The sequence below is a fragment of the Culex quinquefasciatus genome, chromosome 2 (assembly GCF_015732765.1).
Source record: "Culex quinquefasciatus strain JHB chromosome 2, VPISU_Cqui_1.0_pri_paternal, whole genome shotgun sequence".
Taxonomy (NCBI): Eukaryota; Metazoa; Arthropoda; class Insecta; order Diptera; family Culicidae; genus Culex; species Culex quinquefasciatus.
This window is the reverse complement of record NC_051862.1, coordinates 118595481-118623250: the sequence shown is the minus strand read 5'-3', so window position 1 is coordinate 118623250 and position 27770 is coordinate 118595481. Positions and strand designations below refer to the sequence as shown.

Sequence of the window (27770 nt, the reverse complement as noted above, 5' to 3'; positions counted from 1 at the left end):
ACACAAACGCACACTTTTGGGGTGCAGTTTTGAGCGAAAAAGCACTGAACCTCAGGCGGGTGCGCGTGGAAAGAAAAGTGAAATGAGAAAGAAGGGAAGAAAAAAGGTAAGAAAAGAGAGAAAGAAGCAGCGTGGCCACAAACGCCAACGCAGCGTCGCGGCGCTCACTCGGTTGAGACCGATCGATGGCCGATGTGGCCAAATTTGGACCAGGGGCGGCGGCACTTGGGACACCAGGTGAGAAGAAGGAGCAGGCCAGGGGCAAGGGCATTCGCACACCCACACTCCAACCTCGAGTCACATGCGGTTGGATTTGGCTGCTGCTGCTGCTGGAAACGATGTATTTCAGGGTTTCTATGCACTTTTCTAGATTGGTGTAAGTGTGTGAGAGTGAGCGGTTTTGCGACGTCGCAAATGCAGTTATCTTTCGTGCGCCATGAATCACACGTGCTCGGGCAGACTTCGACCGACCGGATGATGATATGGTCAGTTAGGTTGTAATCTGGAGAGTGTTTACTTTATCAAAAGATATCGTTTGGATTTTAGAGTTATGTATTTCAAAAGATACATTGAATCGTTTGTTGTCTGCTAAGAAGCTTCAAAATATGATGATTTTAATGGGATAGACAACTACCAACTCAAAGTCGTGAAAATTATAAGTCCAATTTAAAATTTGGTCAAAGCCAACTGTAAATTTTTATTTTTCAAGCATCTCTTACCGGGAAACAAAATCCCGGAAATTTTTGAGTTTTCGGTGCAGCCCAGACTGATTATCCAAAGCCAAAGTTGAAATGATCGGTTTTGTTTTTCATACATAGATTCTTTTAGCATAGTTGAAGATGACTTACTGCAGTCTGAACAATTTTGGAATTATTTTGTAAAAAAAATCCAGCTTTGATATAAATGATCAATTTTGGGCCAAATAAGAATATTCCAAGTTTTTAAATATTTGTTATACTGAAATTGCTATATTAACTTACAGAAAATTTAAATTGGGTTAAAGAAGCATGTTGCTTAAGATTTCTTGTAGAGTGATCAAGTTATCGCAAATATTTTGAAAATGCCGGTTTGAAATATGTTTACAAAATGCTTGGCATGATTCAAAGAACTCAACTGATCAAGTATCCTTATCAACCAAACACAGTTGATTGTTTGAGATTTCAACTTCCTACTCTCCCCAAATTTTCCTAAAATTCTACATTAGTATTAGCATTTGGAGGACGCCCCAACACCGGAAGGCTCCACAACGCTTTTTCCACTGTTTGGTGTGGCTATATTAGATCCTCATCCGGAACAATAATCAAACATGGAGAACAACATGCCTTAATCTGTTGATGAGTGTGTAATACTACCCAGGACATAAGGGCGTCCAAGTTATTCTCGTGGAAATGAAGGAATGTTAGTCCCCAACTTTTCCTGTTTTTCTACAGTGACCTGTTATCATTACTAAAACTAGCATTGCTCAAAAGTTTATAATGCACAGTAAAAAAATCATGGTAATATTACATCATTAATGTGGTACATCTTTAATGTAAAATGTGTAATTTTACCTCTGAAAATGTGTAATTTTACCACCTTTCTAGTGTATGTAACCTATGGTATTTGCATCCCAAGATTAGTGCGATCGTTTGTTCCGCGGCACGTTACGGAGGGAGCACTTGAGAAGGCTTGCGGGCAGAACGACCTACTAGCGTAGCTGTCCAGCCCCTACGGACGCTACCAACGCTGCACCGCTAGTTGCGCTAGTCACCGCTAGGAGCGCACGAGATCATCGCAAACGCCCGCCTTGGGTAGCGGCGATGATCAGGACGATGGGACGATGGGACGAGAGAGTCCAGAAGGAGGAGGTTGAGGATCGCTGGGAAAACCCCGCCATTACAACGGTCACTTTGCCTGGTATTTTGTAGAAGAACGGTCGATACCCGTAATATCACCGTTTCAAAAGTGAAGTTTCGGAAGTTAAGTGGAAGCAGATCCGGTAGACGCCATCCCGGAGGAAAGCTGTCCGACGATCGGAGATCCGGACTCAAGCAGGAGGAGCCTGCGTTGATTTGTGGACATCCAGGTATTTACCGTTGCTTTTCCCCGATCTATCGCCGTCCAACCTCCCTCCGCCATCGCTAATTTCCGTCCCATTGTGCCCACAGAACCCCTCGGTGTTCGTACGCTTCGCGTACAGGCCGGCACAGACGCATCCGTCCGCCGTAAGCCACCCGACACCCGCGGTATTCCCCGCGCGGTACATCGTACCGCCGAGCACGATCGCTCACGCACGAGGATCGCCCGCGACACCGTTCCGGTGTGGGAACCGCCCTCGCGATGCCGCCATTTTGGTCTGCGGACCAACCGTCGCGAGTTAAGACGCCAGCCTCGCCAGCCGTTACAACAACCGACGCCGGAAACCAGGCAGACCGGTGGATTCGTCCGCCGTAGTCCCAGAGTCCGTCAACATACTCGGGAGCGTCGAGGCAGGTGGCGCAGAAAAGGGTCGAGTACGAGAGCAACAGCTGACCGCCCATAGTGGTCGCACAACGAGAGAGGAAGACGTGTCCCGCCCCGGTTGACCGAGTCCCGGAGGTTGGTGGAGGCGTGTAGCCGTTGTTCGAGGAACGCGAGCTGAGAGTGAGCGGAAGCAGCAGTTCCGGAAAGGGGCCCCGACGAAGAAGAAGGAAGAAGGACGTGTGAGGTAGGATTAGCTAGTAAGGAAGTGGGAGAACTAGGAAGTGAGGTACCTACGCAGCTTGAGTCTGCCAATAAACCGCTGGTAACCTGAATAAAGTGGGTTTGTTTTGTCTAATACAGCGATTCTCAACGGGGATACCGGGCCTACTTGATTTACATGGCAGGGGGTACCGGCCTAGAAGAAGGTTGAGAATCGCTGGTCTAATAGTCTAATTCAGTGTTTCCCTACCGATTCCGGATTAACATGCCGACCCTGAGGCAAAGAGGGGGGTCTCATTAATGCTGGGGTAGCCCACCATTTGTTACATGTAATTTCACCTTTTCAGTCTAAATTGAGGTAAAATTCCTGGGTGTCGACGGTGTTGGTGGTGGTGGTGTAGAGCACGGCTGGAATCTCAGGCCTTCCCTCTTTGACGCAATCGGGCGACCTGGGACCTGCCCAATCCGGCCAACCCGAGAGGGGAAAACGCTCCTTGGGAATTAGGACCTTCCGGTCCGAGCGTGCTCCTTGGTAATGATGGCACCCTGGCCAGAGCTAAACGACGATCCTTGACGGGTTAGACGTAGCAGCTGGCTCCTCCGCTCTTACTGCTGCTAGGCCGAGAGTGTGCGATCGGGGTGTCGGACCAGCTTCCTGCTGACCGACAAAATGGCCGTTAAACGGCAACACAAAAGGTCCTGAACGACGTAGGGTGCTTCGCGCACGATTTTCCACCTTCGCACTCACTGCTTCAATTTACGCTCTACGTTAAAGCTTGTTGATCGCACACTTGCCTGGTTTGGAATAGACCGATGGCGGTCTTTCCAGATTCCTTTAAGCCTCCAATGCCAGTGACACGGCATGACGTCACAGAGGAGTCGTTCCATTTTCCACCCACCGGAGATGGATTCTGTTGTTTGTTATTTGTATTCTTGTTGGTAGTTTGGTCCCACCTTGTTGTTGTATTGTATTAGTGTGTTAACAAATTGTGTTTTCAAAACGCTTTTCATCAAATCCCTACTACACAGAAAAAAATATTCCTGTAAATTTACATTATTTATCATGTACCAAAAGGTATCATGATAAATGATGTATATTTACATTAGGTTCATTGGAAATTTACATTAGATTAATTGGAAATTTACATTAGTTTTGAAAATTTACATTAGTTTTGGAATTTACATTAGTTTTGGAATTTACATTAGTTCAAATCAACTAATTCTGATTGGCCAATGGGAATGAGAAGCTCGACTTGGATTGCAGTAGGAAAAGGGTGTGGCCTATGTTCTATTTTAAATTAATTGAAGCGGACAGCAAAAGGAAATTCGGATTTTAAAAAGTTGTTTCACAGGTAGGGGACGCTTTCTCGTCGACAGCCAAGTGGAATAACGCTGGACTGGAATCGAACGGACGACGGGTAGGATGTTCGGTGTTACTGCTGCTACCCGCTGCCGACTGAGCCATCTTCGCATTTTATAAACGAGCGGCTAAAGCATCAACTTGTTCAGGTCAAGGCTCAGGCAGTGGGCAAGCGAAATATGAGAGCGATAGAAAGAGAACCAAATATAACTATTTTTAGTTCGGGTAGTTTTGAAGTCAACGTTTGGCAGAAATACATTGGATATATGATTTACATTAAATAGGAATTTACAGGAAGCCGGACACGGGTAGAAATTCATCAGATTTGAGTTTCCATGCTCAACGTTTCCATTAGATTCATGATTTACATTAGATTTAGATTTACATTGGAGTAATTTCCATGACTTTTTACTCTTTACATCATATTTCAACATTACATTGAGTGAGTTTACATAAGAGACAGTAATTACGTGCTGTGTAAATTTACATATTTTTTTCTGTGTAGCTGGCATATAATATTCATCATTTCCCTGTTTCCCTACTAACCATAACCTCAAAGATCGTGAACGTTCGTATTTAAATATTTATAAATTAAGGAAACCTGTAACAACGGTTACAATTCATTTAGTCTCAAAATTTATCCGATTTATCCCAGACTTCTCAAAATATTTTTAAATTTAATCAATGTGAAGGAAAACTATGCCATGCCAATCATTATATTGGACATCGTTGCATCGTGAATTATAAAAATGTCATATCTACAATTTACTTAAAGAAATGGTGCTATTGAACTTATGCCAATAAATTGGTTCTTTTTTAGTGGCGCTCCTAAATGTCATTGCGACGTTGATAAACTGTTCCCGCAACACTCTTGCCGTGTCGTGGGTGCAGTGCACATGTTGAATAACTCTTCTATGTACCACCCTGGTCTGCTACATACGCTATCAACGAAAAGGGTTCACCACATTTGAGATGGTGTCAGGAGATGCAGTAGCAAAAATAACACAAAAATAGCAAAAAAGTAAAAAGCCAATCGTCGAAAGTGCCGGCCGGCAACCGGCAAGCCAAGTCACAGCACAATCAACAGAGCCAGTTCAATGCCAGTTCGCCGGTCGCTGTGGCTGTGCTGCACCGCTGCTGTTTTATCAAGCATGACGAGGAGGTCGGTCTGGGGCCATTCATACCGGCCGTGGATACCGCGATACTTGTATATACCAATCTGGATCCGGTTCCGGACGGGACGGTCAGGGAACGGAAAACGGACGCTCCAAAGGACCTTGCCATCAGGCACAAGGTCTACCGACTCCAGAGAGCTAGAGCGGGAAGAGCGAAAGTTGAAGCTCCTCAACCCGGCGGCGGCTTGGTGGATGACTATATAAAAGCAGGGAACACCCTCGCGCCCAATGTTACTGAATATATACACAGAGAGGAAAGTTTTCCCATTTTTGTTAGATATGGCAGCGAGCGAGCGCAACACATGCACATAATGACGCCGGGCTGAGTTGAACACTGAGTTAATGCTGTGTTTTGCTGATATTGGATGGATGCTGACGGTCGTCCTTGTGGCATTTTTGCTTCAGAAAGAGCACAAATTTTCACATGCTGGATATAGTGGGAACGAATAACACGTGGTTGAATCGTGAATATTTGAACAGTTCGGTTTTTAAAGTTGAATAGAAAATTTTCTTTAAAAAATCCACGATGAATGAATGATCTTGTGAAAGTTTTTTTTTAATTTAGGAAAAAGTGAATCATGATATTTAATGATCGATTTTTTATGTGATTAGGGGAGAGTGGGGAGACTTGATCCCCGGGGACACTTGATCCCAAGCCTGTATCTCGTGAGCATGTGGGTAAAACAAATAGCTTTGTTCTAGAAAGTTGTGCGAAATTGACTAAAACTCATGGTAGAAAACAAAGAAAAAAATTAAAAAATGTTTCGATTGAGTTACACACATTTTTCTAAAAAGTGCTGCAAAAAACTTCCAAGAGATCTTTTTTCTTTGTTTTGATAAGTATAGAAAACACTCAAAAATTATTCAAAAAAAAAAATTGTTTATGCATGACTTGTTTGATAAACATACCAACTCCAAAACCTTTACGCATTTGACGTTAAATTTATCGTCATACTATTTTTAACAATCAATTGTTTAAAAAAGTGCGTTTAGGGAGACTTGATCCCTGAATTTATACAGTCACTGGAATCAGCCTCAAGATTAAATAATTGGGCTGGGTTTTCGTACATAGTTTCCTTTAGTATAGTTGTACATAACTTACTACAGTTTGAACCATTTTTCAAAAGTTTTGTAAACAAAAATTACCAGCTTTTGTAAACATGCTCAATTTTGGTCTAAAAAGGAAAATTTTAAGTTTTTAAATATTTTGCATGCTAAACTTGTTATATTTTGAACACAAACGTACAGGTTTAATGTGTAATTGCTGTAACTTATAGAAAATTAAAAGTTTGGATGAATGACAAAAAATTTGCTTAAGATTTCTTCAAAATGTTGAAAGGGGATCAAATTACCCCCAACATTTTGAAAATACCGGTTTAAAATATTTTTTTAAAACGCTTGGCATGATTCGAAGAGTTTATCTGATGAAATACCCTTATCAGCCAAACATAGTTGAATGTTTAAGCTTTCAATTCATGCAAAAAGTTCATTGTTTTGTGCGAAATTGACAAAGTTATGTGCGATACAAAAAAAGGGGATCAAGTCTCCCCACTCTCCCCTACACTCAAACCCCGACCCCGACTGTTGTCAAACGAACGGGGTCACTTTTTAGTTTGACACCCCTTTTACACGGAGTTCACACACACTACCAAACGTTTGTTTTGATAGTGTGCGTGAGCGCCGTGTAAAAAGTGACAGTTCGTCACTTTTTAGTTTGACTTTGACCAACCAACGGGGTACAAACTAAAAAAGTGTCAAACGAAAAAGTGACCAACCACCGGGGGTTGAGTGTACATACATACGATTTTGAAAAACGTACTATGAGATTTGAACACTTTGTTCGTGGTTCCCATTTTCATAACGCTTGTTCACGATTTTAGGAACTCTTTTTTCTCCGTGTAGAAGCAATTTAACATATAGTGATTATTTTTTCATTTCAATTTACTATTTCTGGACCCTGAATTCAGAACCATCATTGACAGTCATTGCCACAAGAGTAAAATACACCTTCTTCGACCATAGGCAGATAAGTTTTTCTAATGCAATTTTATACATTTTGTTTGAAAAAAAGGAAAGAGATGAAAGAAAGATACACTAATATTGTTAACAAGGCAACAACAACCCACAATTATATCGAGTATCGTTGAAGCATTTAGAAGGTTCAAAATCTCAGAGTCTTGAACCCATTTTCCAAGCATCTCTTGTTTTAAATGACTTTCCTGCCGCAAAGTGTATCATCACTTTTTTGACTGCCAGTCGGCGTCGGCCAGCATTCTGTTGGACGGACTACAACAGGATACTAATGTCCGCCGTCTCCATGTATGTGCAAAAGAGTGAAAGCCATTTCCGCTTCCTTGCTTCCGTTTGTCGTTGTCGAGGATGACCATGATGCCGTCAGGGCTATTCCGAAATAGAGCCCACAACTTTTTCATTCTGCAGGCCGAGCACGTCGAAAGCGTGATTCCGCAGGATAAAGCCGGAAAGTCCACTTTGTGATTGGAAGTAATTTTACGGGGAAATATATATTTCCCACCATAAATCAGATGGGTTCATTGTGAGAGAGCAAAAAAAAGCATGCGCTATGAATTTTGAGTGCGATATTTTTTTTATCCTTTGGAATGGACAAATAGTCATATATGTATTAAGGAGCTTAACTTTTGTTTTGTTCTCAAAATCTAATTTGGTAGAAAAAAGTAGTAGTTTCAGTATCACTTACCGTCCGATCCCGGCGAACGCTGCAGGTAGATGGACGACGACGAGTGGCCTTCCTTGTCCCCTCCTCGCTCCTTGTCCCGGCGCGAATCTTTCTCTTTGGTGCCGGAAGTTCCTGGAAAATGCCGAGCGAAAGAAAAGAAAGAGAGAAAGAGAGAGCACACCATTTAAGGGTGGCATATGAGTCACAATGGCTTTTGACGGGGCTGATGAGTGTGCTGATGGCCTTTTTGAAGGAGAAATGAAAAATGATGAATAGCATTATCAAACAAAGTGAGTGTGTGCAAACAGAATGTGTTTTTTTTGTGTAGGGTTGTTGAGGAGGGAACGAAAAAAAACTCTGAAAGTGAAAGGACAGAACTCAAGGAGCAACAACAAAAAGAGGGCAACTCAAAGTGAATGATAATGGGACCATTTCCAGGGCAGAAGTAATCAGAGTAAATGTTGAAGGAAGTGGCCTTTATAAAAAAACACACACAAGAAAAAAGTAAAGAAGAAACAAGAAATTGCTCATGAAAATAGCAATTAGTATTCGTAACTGTTTCGCGCTGACTGATGCATCATAATTTCTTATCGGTTAAGTTCGATTGCTGGAATTAACAGGGGCACAGTGCTGTTATTTCCGAGAAGTTTATATTTTTATCAGTTGGTCTTTTTTCGGCCTTCCACCAGTCAGTTTGTTTGCAACCAAGTCTGAGCCGTCTTTTGGTGCACAAAAGGAAGATAAGCCGGAACATTTTTGAAGGACGCAAGACGCGGGGTGAAATGTATTTTTTTCTCTCATGTTTTGAATGTCCCTCAAATGATCAAACACAACTTAATGAGACATTTGTTCAAATTGTTTATTTCAGCAAATGGCCAAACTTTGTTTTTTTTCACATTCACATTTAGCTGTCTTCGGCAAAAATGTGTGATTTTATGTCAACTTCAGAACATAGTAAAAAGCTAACCTTTTTCTGCCTTTTTCGACCATTTTTGCAAAAATGGCGTATATGGCATTTGGCGTGTAGATCAAGAGATAGAAATTTGGCACGTTAGACAAACTTTCATGACATTTCCTCCTCTATTACTTTGCCGAAGACAACAAAACCATAAAAGTCATCCAACGAAGTTAGATTTTGGTTGACACCCTGGAAGATCGTCACCCTGTATGTCATTAACTACAAAAGATAGCCCTTATCAAATACAACAACTCTTCCCAAGACATGATTTGGCTAGGACGTCAAATGAAGGAGTTAACAATTTACTCCATCTAATTTTGCCATTCCGAAATCTGCAGTGATCCAGATCGCAAAATTTAGTGGTAAATGGATTTTACAAAAAAATGGTGAAGTTTTGGAGCTTTGGTGTCTTCAAAAGGGTTGTTGCAAAAAGAAAGCTGTCCATACAAAAATGATGTATGAAATTTTCCGATCTTTTCGAAAAAAAATACTTTCAAAAAATTTAAATCAAGACTAACATTTTAACAGGGCCAAAAATTTAATATTACGCCCTTTAGAAATGTTTGTCTTGGTTTAAATTTTTTTAAAATATTTTTTTCGAAGAGATCGAAAAATTTCACGAATGTTTCATATTTTAACATTGTAAATCGGACCATTAGTTGCTGAGATATCGACATTAGAAAATAGTGGGCTGTTAGGGTGAGACTTAGAAAACATCAATTTTCCTGTTTTTAAACACTTGCATGGCAATATCTCAGCAACTAAGGGTCGTATCAACAAAGTTCAGAAAAGCAAAATATAGAGAATTTTCTCAGCTTTTCAAAAAAAAAAATTAAAAAGTGGGCAAACATGTGCACTAATTTAAAAAAATGAAAAACTGCTCGGTCAAAGATTTTTTGCACAACTTGGAAATTTCTAAAAGTTGGAATTTGATATCCTCTAAAACTAGAGCGTCAAATTTCCCGGGGTTATAAATTTCCCGGGAAACGGGAAATTTTCAGCCAATTTCCCGGGAAATCCCGGGAATTCCCGGGAAATTTTAAATTTATTGAAAATTGACCTGATCTTGGTTTTAATTAATATTATGCAACAAAATTGTATAGGACATCACTTTTAGTGGTTAAAATAAGTGTGAAGATCAATTATCAGCTTGACTGCATGTAAAAAATCATTCAGCTACGAGAAAATGTATACTTTTTCTAATTTGAAAAGCTCCAATCTCAGGTTTTTTATGAGGAATATTTATTATCAAAGTGTTTAAACTGTGAGTAAAATGAATCCATAATCCATAATCATAAAATTTCTTTCAAACTTGCCTCTGAGACCAGTTTGTTGAAATGAGAAAAAAAACATGCAGAAATTATGTTTTTCATGACAAATACTGGTTTCAGCTTTTGAACAAATTATAAAGCTTTTTAGTGTTGGTTTTACTTCAAACAACCCAATGTTTTCAAATATTTGAAGCAAGCTTTGAATATATTTTTGCATTTTTCGAGAACCTCTTAAACACTAAAAAGTAATTTTTAAATGATTTTTTTTTGTATTATTATGCCACATTATTAAATTAAACGATAAATTAGCATCATTCCACAAATAGTCTTCCATTTTTTCACATTTAACCCTCTAACACTTGTAGTTGCACCAATGGTCCAAAATTATTTTATTTCAAATTGTAATTTCTTTAATACTAGGTATTAAACCAACTGAATTAATTCTTCTTGCACAAATTTAATTTTTATCTCATTTGATCATGGTAAACAAAAACGTATAAAAATCTCATTTTCATTTGGAGGTTAGGAGTTAATATTGTTTTGATGAAATAACATCAATCTGTAAAAAGCTTACCTAATTTTAATAATTTAATACTCATTAAGCAAGATCTATTTCCAGTAGCTTCAGAAATTAATATTATCCTGAAATAAATCCTGATATATATTGATCGTTGCATTGTAACTTGGATTTGGCCCGCACTTTTCTCTCGCACTTTTGACAACAAAATTTCCAAAAACTAGGCAACCAGCAGCTGTTTATTTACATTTCCAGTCGCAGTTTCCACCGAACTGGACATTCTCACATTAAAATTGCGATTGACATGTGAGCAACATCGGCTCGCTTTGATCATTTTCTGAGAAAATTAAAATTTCACAAGCCAGTTTGACAAGTCGCAATAGTGCGATTAATAGCAATAATTTAGTGCGAAGTCCAAGTTAGTGAGAATTGCGCAATAAACCAAACAATAAATTTAATTGAACAAAATCATGTTGAGTTTATCATTTTTTTTAGAGCATTTTCAAGAAAATGGTTCCAAAAATTTAATAAAATGTATACTTTCGCTTGAATTTCGGGAATTCCCGGGAAATTTACAAATTTCCCGGGAAACGGGAAATATTTTTTTTCGAGAAATCCCGGGAATTCCCGGGAATTTTTTTCCCGGGACGGGAAATTGGACGCTCTATCTAAAACGTATCAAAAACAAAAAAAAAAAAATAAAAATAGTGTTATTTTTGCAAATCAAATTCTAGTGACAAAAAGTTAAATAAACAATCACCAAATTTTTTTTTATCGTGTATCATTTTTTTCAGTGTTGTCCATATCCATACCTACAACTTTGCCGAAGACACCAAAACGATAAAAAAATTCCTTCAAAAGATACAGATTTTTGAATTTTCATAAATCATTTGTGTATGGACAGCTGCCAAATTTGTATGGAAAATTGTATGGAGAATTTAATGATGCAAAATTGTTTCTTTGGGCATACCGAAGGCACCAAAAAAGTTTCAGTCGGATTAAAAAATACAAAAAAATGGAATGACCGAAATCTGAGAGAACTGCTCAGGGGCAACTTATGGTTTGGTTGAAAATCAGGGTGGTTCACGATAAGGGTGATTTTAAAAATCTAACATTTAAGAAATATTTATGGGAATTGTTTTGTCTTCTAGAATGTTGTTGTGCTTACCAATCCAAGAAACATTGTTCAAGTCACCATAATTCTCGCAAACAACGCCTTCTACGACCAAATTAAGAGTAAGATCTCAGTTTTTTAAACTTTTTGATGGCCTGCGGATTTTGAGATATTGGAGTTTTAAATTTGCATCTTTTTACCTTAAAATGTCTGTTATTTTTGACCCTTAAGTCCAAATTGATAAAAAAGAAAATGTTGATTTTTTAGAGCTCTAAAAGTGCCCCCGCATATTTTTTTTAAACATAACCCTGAATTTCTACGTTCAAAAAACTGACTTTCGGAGGTTTGCTTAGATGGTTTTTCCAAATTTGGTCGTAGAAGACGTAGTTTGCAAGATAAATTCTTATTGTCTTAGACAAAGTTGCTTGGATTGCCAAGCCCATCAACAACTATTTAGAATACAAAAATATTCCTGAAATGTTAGATTTTAAAAATCGGGAATCACCCTAATTTTCAACCAAATAAAAAGTTACCCGTTTCGATTTGCAACAACTCTTTTGAGGACACCACTATGCATTGTGAACGCCAACTTGGATTTAAAATTTCCAAATCACTTGGGCTTCATCCATAAAGTACGTCACGATAAAATCAGCCAAAATTTACCCCCCTTCCCCCCCTTTGTCACGTTTTTCCTGTACTGATAACATGCAATGTCACACTTGTTCAGACCCCCCCTCCCCCCCTAGAGCGTGACATACTTTATGGATGACGCCTTGAGAGCATTTTGAGATTCATATTCAAGCTCAACGATCCAAAATGAGACATCGAAAAATAATGTTTTTTAACGTGATTTCAATATCCGAATTGAAGTTTTCCAAGAAATCGAGTCTGTACTGTACTTGAAGAATGGAAAGACTCAAGCAAGGCTAAAGAACGTTCCAGTCCCGTTAAATGAAATTTAACTTTTCCTAATTTAATTTAGTACCGTCAGTGGGGGTGACTATGGGTCAAAAAACGAAACACCTCTCGAAATTTCTTAATAACAAAAAACAATTTAAATAACATCGAAAATCTTTTAACGTAGATTTGTTCTTAGATAGTTTACTAACATTTTCCCAAAATATGGTCGATTTTGATGAACACTACCTTAAATGCCAATTGTTTGAAAATTGACCCAATCTCACCCCTTAGAGGGGGTGACATTGGGTCAAATGAAACTAAAATGATGCTGAAATACAAAGATATGGTAAAAACAAGTCATCCAATAGCGTTTCTTGTTCGAGGGAATCGTATTGACACGCTACAATGTTTGAAGTGGAGATTTTCAAACACTTGGGTAGTTTTCGAGCAATTCTAACAAAAATATTAGAAAAATGATTTTTCGAGAGGTCATTTTTGGCCAAAAACGTACCCCAACTTTAGACATCTGCCAAAATAACAGGATATGTTCTAGGAACGAATTTTTTTCAGCGAAGTCATCTTAAGATGTCCCCTACACAACCCTTTTAACAGAATTCAGTTTCATTGAAAAGAATCTGAGAAATGGTAAAATCCGTAAAAAATCACTTTGACCCAATCTCACCCCCCAGACCCAATGTCACCCCCACTGACGGTAGCAGGAAAAATTACAATTCGAAACCAAAAATACGCCTCTCGAATTTGCACGAAAATGATCTTTAACGTCATTTCACATTCCGCTGGCGCGTGTGTTTGAGTGGGTGCCCAAATTGTAATGAAGCCAAATTCCGGCGTGTTTCCGGCGGGCCCGGAACCACCACGCCACGAAACGGGTCCCACGAGTAATTTGGGTAAAACTTTTTCCCACAACCCTCAAGATAGGGTGGTGTTGGGGCGGGGGGGATATCGGGGGTAATTTGGGCCAGGACGATGATGCGTGAAAGCAGGGGGGGGGGGGGAGGCTGTTCTCATCGCGTTGGAATCCTGGCCTGCTAGATGGATGTAGGCAACAAGCAGAGCACCGCTGGAAACTTGTGCAAATAATCATGGAAATGGGAAACAAATGGGGAAAACATCCCATCACAAGTAGGCGCTGGAGCGCTGGGACGGGAGCGAAAGCATGGGATGAATATTGATTTCCATGTCTCCTTCTCTCTCACTCTTTCTGGATGGGTTTCACGAGTTGGCGGCGGTTGTGGTGACGAAGTGCAGAAATTTCCCATGAAAATTTTCCTCCACGTCGAGCCACAGACACGAGGTGCGCGGGTGTTGATCGGCGGATGTCGGGGAAATGATTCACAGACCGGGACCGGCATACTCTCGGTTCATGAACCTCCAATCGTCATCATCATCACCGTCATTGCGTCATCATTGCCGGGGAAATGGGAAATGGCATTATCCTTGCAGCTGGGTGGTGTTTGTCTGTTTGTGTGGGTGTCTGTGTGTTTGCGTGAGAGTCTGCGTACAGCTCTGGTGGGGTTGCTTGGATGTCGTTGTCATGGGGAAAAGTCGGATGCTGCGTTGGTTTGAGAATGTGCGTGTGAAGTGATCTGCTAATGTCATGTGTGAGTGAAATTGTTGGAAAACTCGGAATGTTGGTTGAATCGCTCATTTTTTTTATGATTCACCGCGAATGTGATTGTTTTTGTTTATTTTCTTGGAACGGTGTTCGGCACCGATACAATGTATTTTTGAATGGGTTTGCAGCCAATTTAATTTCAGCTTAATTTGTTGCTACAGCAGAATGCTATCAATTCAAATTTCAAACAATTTTATTGACAATGTTACACATTTCATTGTCATTCGATCAGATCAGATCAGATTGATTTTTCATAAAGCCTTCAAAATTAAATTGGGAAAACTAGGTTATCATAATTGTCTCCCCAATTGATTCGATTTGGCATGTCACAAGATGAAAATTATGTGAAATTTCCGGATATAAATATTTTTCAAAGTTTATGTCGCCCCCCTCCCCCTTCTCTTCAAAATTGGTCCAAAAAATCAGGCGGCAAATTGCTTTTTTTCATTTTTTTTTAAATCAATGGAAATAGAAGACTAACCAACTGAAAACAATCTAAAACGCATTTTTTTGTCAAATTAACATTTTTTGGAAACATATGATTGCAAAACAAGTGGACAGGTGTGTAATGCATTTTAAAACACTTTTTTCATACAAATCTGTGGCTTGTATTATTTTTGTTTGATTCAACCCCTTCAACTTTGGTCAGAGAAAAAAATATTTACAACGGCCGAAATGACTCCACAATAATAAATAAAAAGCATTTAAGGGGTTACATACATGTAAATCGACAAAAATGTAAGAGGCTGGTTTTGGCACACACTTAAACTTTTTTTAAATTATGTTTTAAGGGCATTAAAATACACATTTTCAACTAATATCAAAATAAATTCGAAGATATTTGGTTGTGTCATTGCCGAGATATAGCCATTTTAAGTTAGCAGTTTCAAAAAACGGGTGTCACGACATCTCCACACTGCTTTGACAAAATCGGCTCAAAATTTTGGTGAAGCCTCGTCCTGTGTGCATGACGAAGCCCGATTTTCAAAAAAATGTTTGAAAAAAAGTTAAAAATATGTTTTTGTTTTTCATATAAAAAATCGCCAGTTTAAGATTTTTGTATTTTTTTTAAAAAGCAAAACTTCAAAATCGGGCTTCATCATGCACACGAAATATGTCTTAAGAGTCTTCACCCCAAATTTCAGCCAATTTGGTCCATCCCATCTCGAGATATCGTGGCACCCGTAAATCAACTCGGAGTTCAGAGAAAAACGCTCACAAAGTTCGAAAGTTCGCTTTGCGCATGGCAAAATTTTTAACGTAAATCGTCTCTTACTCAGTTTAATCATGAAAAATCTTTATGAAACTTTTAGGAGTGATTGAAAATTATCTTTTTAGTGGATTTATTAAATTTTCTGAAATATGAAATTTTTGAATTTCTACATGTATGTAACCACTTAAAAAGCTAAGCCTTATTTTTATTTTAAAAATATATTTTAATAACACTTTGACATATAAATAAGACTTTAAATCGTTTTTTTCTCTGGTTAGTCTGCAAAAAGTTGTAACAGCCACTTGTATGATGTTTTCTGTGAAACAAATTGATTTTTTTTATGTTTTTATTTAAGTTGATAGTTCGTACATTGAACGAGAATTTATCAAATAATAGCCTACTGTACCATTTCGAGTAAATGTTTAGTTAAAAATAATGTTTTAAAATCATGTTTAAATCGGAAATTGTTAAGGGTTGGTATTGGCACACACTCAATTTTTTTTCAATTAGTTTTCAGGGCATTAACATAAACATTTTTAACTACAAGCAATAAATTTTAAGACATTTGGTTGCATCATTGCCGAGGTATAGCTATTTGAAGTTAGCAGTTTAAAAAAACGGGTGACACGATATCTCAACACTGCCGAATCGGCTCAAAATTTTGGGGAAGATTCATTAAACCGGTCCTGTGCGCCAATTTTTGAAAAGTTTATTTAAAAAAAGATAAAAATATTTTTGTTTTTCATATAAAAAATTATCAGCTTTAGAATTTTTGTAATTTAAAAAAAAGAAACGAATTTAAGAAATCGGCTTCATCATGCACACGGGATATGTCTTGAGAGTCTTCACCCCAAATTTCAGCCAATTTGGTCCATCCAATCTCGAGATATCGTGGCACCCGTAAATCGACTCGCCATTTTTTTTCGCCGAAAAAATCTTTTTGCAATACTTTCCAACGGAATTTTACAAAAATTCTAAATATTTTTGATCGATCCCAGACATGCTACGCAGGAAAATGCATTACAGCTCAAGGTCGAGAAAAAGATGGAATTTTAATACATAGTTCTTCTGTTTTCTCGAGTTTCTATGGTATTTTATTTTATTGAATTGTCATGTTCAAATTGATACAAAACAATGAAATTTCACTTAAAATCAGTTTTCATGACTTTTGAAACAACACTCCAATAGTGTTCACATGCGTGCATCAGCTGGAACATCCCAGCTAAATTTCTGAACCCACACCCAAAAAAGCCATTTCCCTCTCCAGGAAATTTCCGGCGACTGTCCTAGAGGGTGCAAAGTTTGGGTGGTTCATTCGATTTTGCTGAAGCAAACAAAGGAAAACGCGCGCAAACTTCCAATTCGGATAGGCGGTTCTGCGCGCGCATCAAATGCCCCATATCCCGGTTCCACCCCATCCGCTACCCCACCCCAACTTCTTAGTGACATTTACTGCGGGTTGATGGGTAAAAGGGCTCATCGACATCGTGTTGCTTCTCTCCGTGGATGGGAGCCTTTTATCTTTTGCCATTCCCCCCCCCATCCTCAGGGCACGCATCGATTAGGTTGGGGAATAAATGGGCGGGTGGAAGCTTCTTATGATTATCCGTTTTCACCAAGTTCAACACCCCCCGGATCCGGATTGACCGGAGGGCTCTTGTAGTGAATTTCTCCTCTCCTCTCCTTTAGAATAGGTAATAACAATGTCATTCAATGTAGGTGAATTTGATGTTTTTTTGTGATAAAACGAAAATGTATCTTATTGAAGATAATTGATTTATGGATTTTTGGAAAGTTAGTTACATTATTAGAACTATTTGTAAAAAGAAAACTATAGATTACGGAAAGTAAAGAAAATACTTTACAAGGTTCATACAAATTTTAAAGAAACAGACCAGGATGGTGGAGAAAGAGAGGATAGAAAAGCATGATTAAGTAACAAACGAACAAACAAACAAAACAATAGAAAAAAACGCGAGTTGCTAAAGTAGGAGTTTAGTAGTTACGTGTTACGTGAAAGATGTTATTTTTCACAAGTCTTGTCAAGGAATCGACCGTTTTCGACATTCAACGATTTTGTTCGGCGATTGATAAGCTATTTTTATCGTAATTTAATCGCACTGCGAATCGCGTTTGCCTTAGTCGAGAGACCCGATGTCGCGTTTTATTCACGATGGTTGCGAGTTCGAACATAAAATTGAGATAAGCACGTTTGACTCGGTCTGCGTCTTTCGATGTTGTTGTTGGCTGTTGGCGTCTCGCGCGTATACACGAAGGAACGAAGAACACATACTTAAACGCATGCAGTCACGTGTTTGGTCCGATTTTCGACTCGAATATACAACCGGCGGCGGCGAGGTAGAAAAAGTATGAAATCGCACATTCGAAATTCGAAGTTCATCCGGGGTGGAGTGGTTGGTGTCTTGGGCGAGCTTCTGCTGGGTTCGGATAACTCGTGTGCTCGAATAAAAAAGTTTCTAGCAAAGCGATTTTTGAACGTTTCACGTATGCTTCTGAGAGTTTTTTGGGTGAATTTTATGTTACTTTTATTAAAATCCTCAGAAGAATCAAAACAAAGCAGATTCTTTAATTCTACCGAATAAGAGATCAAAACAAGAAACTACATAACATTACATTTAATGTAACGAAGTGTATGGGACAAACTTGCCCTGCTTTTTCTCAGCTCGCTGTTTCTGCATATGAGACATTTATGCCAACATGGGCAGTAAAGTCACGGAGTATTCCAGAGCGAACAGTCCGAAGAAATGTCATTTAATTTTTTCAGTGATGTACCACAAAGTGAAACCAACAATTAAAAGGCAGTGGAAACTCTGTGTTACTCTGCGGTCAAATACCGCTCAATATTGAAAATTTTTCTATTATGCCAAATCAAGTACTCTGAGAAAAAAACCCTAATAGAAATGGATATTAGTCACAGACACGGACGTACCAGCTTTAACAATATAATTTGAAAATAGTGTGGAGGATGGAACCAAAACTGATCATTATAAAATCTGAAGAGAACATGACGATTTCGTCAAAATGGATTACATATCTGGAGTTTGTTTTGAAAAGGTTCAATAAACCAAATTTCCAGTTTTTGCTTTTTGGGTGTTTTTGAAACCGTCTTAAGTCAGGAGTTTTAAAAAAACATAAAAAAACAAAAACTGAAATTTTGGTTTATTGGACCTTTCAAAAAAAAAAAAAAAGCTTCTGATATAGCTTTTTAAATGACAGGAAGTAAATGTGTGTCTTTGCAAAAAAATGGCCATCGTTTTGTAACGGCTAGTTTCTAATAAATTCAATCGAAATTTATAACAAATAGTATTTCAAAATGTGCACGTCGAGGCAAATTTGCACCTGTTTCAATATATTCCGGCCTGGAAAATTAAATTTAAATATTTTCAATGATATGAATAAACTGCTTAGCACCTAGCGGAGACGGAACCAATCGTTCTTAAGAAGCAGTATTTGTAAATATTGCTCGGTTTGTTCTAGAGGTCGTATCGAGGTGCTCTGATTTTGATGAAACTTTCAGCGTTTGTTTGTCTATACATGAGATGATCTCATGCCAAATATGAGCCCTCTACGACAAAGGGAAGTGGGGTAAAACGGGCTTCGAAGTTTGAGGTCGAAAAAACACAAAAAATCTTAAAATTGCTCGCATTTCCGTAAAACTTCATCAATTCCAACTCTTTTAGATGCATTCGAAAGGTCTTTTGAAGCACTTTAAAATGTGCTATAGACATCCAGGATTGGTTTGACTTTTTCTCATAGCTTTTGCAAATTACTGTTAAAAATTGATTTTTTTAAAACCTTAATATCTTTTTGCAACAGCCTCCAACACCCATACTTCCATAGGTCAAAAGATAGGGAATTTCATGGACTATAAGCCTACGGTAATAACTTTTAGGCCAATCGCAGTTTTTCTCATAGTTTTTCGATTTTTCTATAACAAACATTTTACAAAGTTAGTTTTTGCCCTGTAGGCTCCCACAGCGGCACTTTTTGGTCTCAATTTTGTCATATTCGGAACTTTCGGAAAATTTCACGTTAGTTAGAAGTATTGGAGTTGTAAATTTGATTGGAAAAAATGCCATTTAGAATGAATTAAAATATTTTTTAACAATTTGTTGGATTAGGGGTAAAACAGGTTTTCGCCTACTTGATACAGCATTTGACGTATTGATCATAGGGTAAATAACATCTTTTTCTTTTTTCAAAAATGTTTTATTTAATTATTTTCTAAATCCAAATTACAACTTCAATACTTCTAACTAACGTGAAATTTTCCAAAAATTCCGAATATTACAAAATTGAGACCAAAAAATGCCGCTATGGGAGCCTACAGGGCAAAAACTAACTTTGTAAAATGTTTGTTATAGAAAAATCGAAAAACTATGAGAAAAACTGCGATTGGCCAAAAAGTTATTACCGTAGGCTTATAGTACATGAAATTTCCTATCTTTTGACCTATGGAAGTATGGGTGTTGGAGGCTGTTGCAAAAAGATATTAAGGTTTTAAAAAAATCCATTTTTGACAGTAATTTGCAAAAGCTAAGAGCAAAATTCAAACCAATCCTGGATGTCTATAGCACATTTTGAAGTGCTTCAAAAGACCTTTCGAATGCATCTAAGAGAGTTGGAATTGATAAAGTTTTACGGAAATGCGAGCAATTTTAAGATTTTTTGTGTTTTTTCGACCTTAAACTTCGAAGCCCGTTTTACCCCACTTCCCTTTGTCGTAGAGGGCTCATATTTGGCATGAGATCATCTCATGTATAGACAAACAAACGCTGAAAGTTTCATCCAAATCGGAGCACCTCGATACGACCTGTTACACATTGGTGAAAAACTCGCTCTTAAATAGGCTAATTCAATATGTTACGCCTTCAAAAAATCCTTACTTACAAATCTTGTTTTTTTTCGATTGGTCAGGTATACTATGACTGATCCGAAAGCCTAGGAAAATTTCACTTCGGATAACAGAATCACTATTTTTTTTAGATGTCTTGTTATTGATTGTTGAGCATGAATATGACCACCACCATACACTAAATTTATTTAGAATTTTCATATCCAACATGGCGACCAAATGCTGATATGCCACCATTAGTACTCGATGGAATTACACGCTGTTATCCTACGTCTACGAAATGGCCTGTTTTTGATCGCCTAAAAAAGAGTGCCGAAAAGTTCTTTTTGCAATTCCGTCGTGAAACTACTCACTTTTCCTGTCATTCTTGAACGACGAAATAGCCTACTTTTCTGTACCAAAAATAACAGAATCGAATAGCAACACTTTTTAAAATAAATGCTGAAAAGTTCTACTTTTCAGCACTCAAATGGGTGCTGAAAAGTTGAACTTTTCAGCACTTGTTTCGAAAAGTAACACTTTTCAACATTTTTTTATTTAAGCGATTTATTGACAAAATACATGAAAATTTGACTTAAAATTTCACTCAGTTTGTGTTTTTTGGAATTGCAAAAAATGTTGTATGGAACTCGTTGCAAAACTTGATTTTTTCAGCACTCTTCGTATTTATCCAACTCGGTGAACCTCGTTGGATAAATGTACGACTCGTGCTGAAAAAATCCTCTTTTGCAACTTGTGGCATAAAATACTAATATACAACTCTTTTGAGTGGCGAAAACAATGTTGATAAGTTGAATTTTTCGAAACGTCGTCGCGGGCCTTGAAATCTATTAGCAAGCAAACATTTAAATTTCAACAGTCACGAATGCCATGATTGGTTTTTGAAAAAAAAAATTCTATTTTTTGCAGCCGCTGTACACTCGTGACATTACAACGCAGGCTTTTGCAAAAAGGGTGGTCTGCTTGCGTTTAACTTCACGGAAATTCTTAAAATTCTTCTTTGAGAAAAAAATAACCAATTTCGCTCTACCCCAGTGACGAAATATTCTAGCAGAGCTAGTTTTGTCAGAATTCTGCTAGAACGGTGGCACATTTCTGCTAGAATGTTGTTAGAATATCCAGCTCTGTTAGAACTCTGCTAGAGTCCTGCTAGAACGTCGTGACTCGTTTTTTCAGGATATGATCAGCTTTGGAAAAACGGTTCCTGACCACCGGAAATATTTTGGGTTGATGTGTTTTTTTTAGCTGATTGAGGTGCCTGGAAACACGATATTTTGATTCATTGCAGTTTATACTTCACTTGCGTCAAAATTCAAAACCGGCTCCGTGGCTTAATAGTTGCGGCTTCTGCCTCGAATGCAGAAGGTTCAGGGATCAAATCCCGGTCGATTCCCTTGAAATTTAGAATCATGAATTGAACTTTGAATATGAACAAAAAACCTTTAAGAAAATCAGGTGGGATTCGAACTCATACCTTTGGATTGATGTTCTGGGACGCTAACCAGTCGGCCATCATGGAGGCTCTAGAACTGAATTCATTCGTAGTGGCGAAATAATGTCACAAGGTATAATATATCAAACCATTATATAACTACTAACACCGTCTCAAAACAGCCCAGGGCCATCTCATATACTCATGAACTGGACGAGGGAGTCGTGGATTGCCTGGCCCGAGTCATCTGCATTACCGATCTATGTCTGTACAATTTCAGAAGAAATCTTTAGGCATAGAAAGGTATTTCGCTTCATAGGTTTCTGAGATATATGGTGGTTACTAACCGAACCGTCTCAGTTGAAATATACTGTGGTCATGGCCAAGTCCTGCCAAGACGGGGGTTCAAATACATACATACATACATACATTCATACATACACACTTGCGTCAAAATTCAAGGTTATAAATCTTTGAATTTTTGTATAAGTTGGTTTTAAAAGCCTTCTATACAGAATCCAATCACAACATCTATTTCGCCATTAAATCAAGTTTAAAATTTTCCCAGAACTTGCGCAAGGTAAACGCATTAGTGGTTAAATATTTCAAAATTTGGAAAAACCTCCTGTTACGTCCTACTAGCTCATAATTGGGATTTGGAATCAGTGCGCCCACCGGAATAAGTCCATGAATGCTCGCCAACAAATGTTTGTAACACTCTACTGGATATATTGCACCAAGGATACGTCAAATTTCAAATGTGCGAGTTTTAAAATTGTTTTAGTGATGCTGAGGGTAAGGTTAATACAATTAGGTTAGACTAACGAATTAGTAGGAGTCGAGGAATGGAAGCGCGCGCGATACCGACGATCGAATGTTGTAAGTGAGTTGGTTTCAAACCGCACGTCATATACTAAACTGAACTAAAATAAAGAAAAAATATTTTATCGTTATACCGGTTAGTACATCAATTTAAGGGTATTTGTTTAGTCCCGGTCGGACCGAGAGGTTACGGGGGAGGGGATTGAAGAGAGCAAAGACACGCGTACCTTTTCGAATTAACAAACTAGTAACACGGCGCAGAGCCTCTCGCGGTGACTTGTTGAAAAATTTAGGTGTGAGATTAGGTGGTAGGGTAAGCGGTTTTCTGCTACCCGTACCCGCTGCTTCCCAGGCGCGCAGTGATCCCTGCGGTCCAGCGTGCAGTCGGTCCAGATGCTCGGTGGAAACGGGCCGAGCCTGCCGCTGCTTCGGATACCAACCACGGGCCGGGCCACCTGCTAAGCGTAACATTTCACCATTGGCAAAAGCTTGACTGATGCTGCGCTGCCGCCCACCGATGGTCGAGGTACCTGGAGGAAAGTGGAGTAGTACACAGAGCGTTACGAAGACACCAGATTCGTGATGTGGGAGTGGGTGGGGTAAAGCATGGTGGGTTCATTCCCTTGGGATTAGGCAGGGTGCTGCGCGTCAACGGGTCACAATGGTGTTTGGTAGTCACACAAGCGTTTCTGTCTCTCAAAATCTCTTTCTGTTCAAGCGGAGTTCTGGGGTGTTAGTCGGCGGATGTCGGCACTACTTACCAATTCCGACGACCGACGAGCCCAGGCTGCCTGTCGTGTTGGTATTGGTTCTTGGAGCTGTTCGGCTTCCACTGCCGTGCGGAGGAACCTCTGGAGCACGCCGGTGTGGCGTTCGTGGAATATCACAGCTACTAAAAGAGTGAAAACCAGGCCATGAATCTATTACAATAGCTCGTCTACAGCCAGGTCGAACTTACCCTCTGGCAAAGATGGGTGTCTCAGGCAAACTGCACGACGTCTGCAGGGACGATGATCTCTCCTCGCGGGGACTTTGTGCGGTTCGCTTCTGGTAGCCGCCGGTGATGACCCTTCGTCGGGAGTTGCAACCGGGCAAGTCGGGAGGAAGCGTTCCGGGGGCGTGCGGTGAAGTGGAAGCGTGCGAGCCATTGCGGTAAGATTTGCTAAAGCCAGCGTCCATCGATCTGTGGGAGGTACGGGAAGGGAATGTTAGTATCGGTAGGCACAGGGTTAGTCACTTGAGGAGTGTGAACCTTGTTTTCAGCGTGTTTATCGATGGGCCACGATGGGGCGGAACGGCCGGCGGGTGTTCTTCCCGGAAGTGGCCATCGTGCTTGCTACTGCTAGATCGGGTGCGTGAGCTAATACGAATGCCGTGCATTTGGTGAATAACTTCAGGTTCCTCGGTAGGCGAGGGAGGCAACGGAGGAAATTCGTCGCTATCCTGCAAGATTAAACAAAGCATAGCGTTAGAACATCCGCAGATCTCCAAAAAACGCGTCAATATCTACCGGCTCGGGACTAGACAACGGTGGCGACGGTGGCAAAGGCCCCAAACCAGCTTGTGATAATAGCATTTCTTTGGCACTTTCTGATTTATGAACACCTAGGCGAAAACCTAATGGACGTCTCGAGGGAGGTATGTCTACCAGAGAAGAAGAAATAAGCAAGTTTGTTACGACACATGACAATTGGGCACGGAATTCAGAACATGATGGTGACCACTTACCGGCTACTCGAGCAACAGATATATCACCACGTAATAAAGCACTAATATTATCCTCTATTTTGCGCAGCGGGGCTCCCCGCTGGTTGTCACTGTCCGCCTCCTCGTCTTCCTCGATGGGCGGTGCAAGCTCGCGGCGTGGCGTCGAAAGGCCGTCGGCTGAAATGAAACAAATTAAAATTTGTTAGATGGATCTAGAACGATTTGCATGCAAACAAACTTTAAAATCTCGTTTTAAATGATATAAAGTTTCAATTAATTTTAATTTTTATGTAGCTTTTAAGGACTTTTATAAGAAGACGAAAAGCATGAAAGCCCATCAAAAATCCAACTCTGTCTCTAAACAGGGCGTCACAAAAACCGGTGGTTGGTCACTTTTTCGTTTGACACTTTTTTAGTTTGTACACCGTTGGTTGATCAATGTCAAACTAAAAAGTGACGAACTGTTACTTTTTAAACGGCGCTCACTATATTAACAAACCATTGGTAGTGTGTGTGAACTCCGTGTAAAAAGGGTGTCAAATTAAAAAGTGACCTCGTTCGTTTGACAACAGTTGGTGTAAAACCAACGGGGTTTGAATGTAATCTACACATTTTTCAAATATAAGTTGCTTTTCAGCATATTTGAGTGCTAAAAAGTTCAACTCTTCAGCATTTGTGTCGAAAAGAAAAACTAGTAAACCGACAACCTCAAAAGATGGGGCACATAGGGTTAAATAGTACATTCAACATTTGGTAAATTCGAAAACGGCCCAATTTTGACGGTATTTGTTGGTTGATAGCTTAGCTAACGCATTCCAGCTAATTTGCATGCTAACATTGATTTGCTTGAATATTGAGCAGTTTTAGCCTACAAAAAATGTTGAATGAACCATTTCACTCCAATGTGACCCACGTGTACGTCTTCAATATTTTATAGATTTTCATAAATACTTATATACAATTGTCTGGGAAACACGATCCGATTTGCACCAAATTTTGCTAACACTTTTTTTAAATCTGATTACATATTGATAAAATCGCATCATCCCCATCACTTTTAGCAAAACGTAGTAAAATAACTTTTCAAAAGAAAAAAAACTATAAACAGTGTAAAGGAGACGCATGGTATTCAATATAAATCATTTTAAATATTGAATGAAGCATCATTCGCCTCCAGTTTCTGAAAAATACATGCCCGAGCAGACGAAAAAAAACTTGGGAATAATATTTTTTGTTATTTGCAAATACTAGGCCAATAACATTTGATGTTATTTATAACCAGATTTGATATTCGTCGCTATGATTTTTGTGTAATTGGATTGTTATTGTAATAACAGACTGATAACATTTTTAGTTACCTTAAACCGGGGTGACTTTGATAGGATTTCAATTTATTTTTGAAATATTTTCCAACTGGTAAGATTTTTCTCAAGATTATTATTTTTAAAGCATGTACTGGGTTAGGCCACACAAAGTCCCTGCACTATTTAAAAAAAAAGTTTTTTCTATAATGTTTAGAAAAATAGTTACGTTAAAAATTCTTATTTTAGTATGATTCCAAACCATTCCGTACATATGTAATTTGTACTCTTCATTTTGCGGAAAAATCGTTTTACGGTATTCTTCGAACAAATCTTTGTTATTATTTTCAGTTATTTTAACAACTAATTCGATCATCCCAATAACAGTTGGAGGTACTCTTCCAGGGCTGTGGAGTCGGAGTCGGAGTCGGAGCCGGAGTCGGTGGAGTCGGGTCTTTTTGGGGACCTGGAGTTGGAGTCGGAGTCGGAGTCATCAAAAATCGAACAGTGGAGTCGGAGCCGGAGTCGGAGTCGGCTAAATTTTATGAGCTGGAGTCGGAGTCGGAGTCAGAGCCGAACATTTCTAATAACCCGGAGTCGGAGTCGGAGTTATCTTAAATTTAACAAAAAATATGTTTTTTTTTAATTGTTTAGTATTTGTTACAATGCAGGTTAATTCACAAAACTTCTTATTTTATAATTGTTTTTTTTAAGTCGCATGCATTGCGTTGCCATTTTTATTTTTTTTTAAATAAATTTATCAGATGAGCAATTCTCTACGAAATTGGCCGATTTCAACCTATTTTATTTTTTGTTTTTGCTATTTGACTCACACTTTATGAGGGCCTTCCCAGAAGAAGCCATCTTGTGTCACTGATTCACTTCAAGTAATCTCTATACAATTTTGACAGAAGTTCATATAAATATGGTACGTGAATATTCGAAGATCAGTAACTTTTCAAGGAATTTTTTGATTGATTTGGTGTCTTCGACAAAGTTGTAGATATTGATGAGAACTATTAAAAAACAGGTTTACGGACAAAAAATTTGGTGATTTTCTAATTACCTTTTATTTACAAAATTACAATTTCCCAAAATCGGTATTTTAATTTTTTTAGTTTTTTGTATGTTTCAGAGGACATCCCGCATTTTTTAAGCCATTCTGAAGTATGGACCAAAATTTTGTCGAAGAGTTATGATTTTTTTAATAGTGATTTATGTAAAAATTTAAATCTTGTACTTAACATTTTCTGAACTAATTTTTTATGTAAAATCGAATTTGCCATCGAAAAAGTACTTAACACATTTTTTGATTAAGTACAACGTTTTAAAAATATAAACATTCAAAGTTAAATTTTGCCGAAAAAATCCGCTTTTGTTTTTTAAAATGTCCATTTCTAAAAATATTGAATGTTTGGGCCTTTTGAAATGTTAGTATTTAGAAAATTTCACGAATAATTTATTTTTCTATATTGAAAATCAGTCATTAATTCCTGATATATAGACATTAGAGAATGAATGGTTGTTTGGGTTAGCCTTAAAAAAATCAATTTTCCTGTTTCCTTTCCGCTATATCTCAGCAACCAGTGGTCCAATCTTCTTACACGGAGAAAAAACAGTTCCCAAAATCGTGAACAAGCGTTCATAAAAATGGAAACCACGAACAAAGTGTTCAAATTTCATGGTACGTTTTTCAAAATCGTACCATGGATTTGAACACTTTGTTCGAGGTTCCCATTTTCATGAACGCTTGTTCACGATTATGGAAACTCTTTTTTCTCTGTGTAGACAAAATAGTAGGAAATTTTCTGAGCTTTTCGAAAAAAAATATTTTCAGGAATGGACAATCATGGACACTATTTAAAAAAAACGGAATTTTTCGTACAAAATATAACTTTGAGGCTATATTTTTAAAACGGTGCACGTAATAAAAAAAATCGATTTTACATAAAAATGAGATCAAAAAATTTTAAGTACGTGATTTATTTTTTTTACAAAAAACATTATTTTTAAAAAATCATATATCGTCGGCAAATTTTGGTCCATACTTCTGAATTGTTCTTGTGAAAATGATTTCAAAACTGGAGATATTTTTTGATTTCTGTTTCAATTAAGTTTTAAACTTGTTACAT

The 27770-nt window shown here is 38.4% G+C and overlaps 1 protein-coding gene across 5 annotated transcripts in view; it reads right to left on the bottom strand.

The window, feature by feature from the left end:
- The window catches only part of LOC6032431 (uncharacterized protein PB18E9.04c), a 265877-nt gene that overhangs the window by 15921 nt on the left and 222186 nt on the right, over window positions 1–27770 (bottom strand). For 3 of the 5 annotated variants that reach the window (XM_038250173.1, XM_038250172.1, XM_038250174.1), the window contains exons 12-18: window positions 24359–24514; window positions 24141–24274; window positions 23883–24073; window positions 23589–23813; window positions 23392–23522; window positions 22858–23160; window positions 7913–8023 (exon numbers count right to left, since the gene is read on the bottom strand). In XM_038250173.1, the coding sequence (XP_038106101.1) occupies window positions 7913–8023; window positions 22858–23160; window positions 23392–23522; window positions 23589–23813; window positions 23883–24073; window positions 24141–24274; window positions 24359–24514 (1251 nt within the window). The remainder of the gene's footprint in view (window positions 1–7912; window positions 8024–22857; window positions 23161–23391; window positions 23523–23588; window positions 23814–23882; window positions 24074–24140; window positions 24275–24358; window positions 24515–27770) is intronic. The other 2 variants (XM_038250176.1, XM_038250175.1) reach the window with 2 other exon arrangements.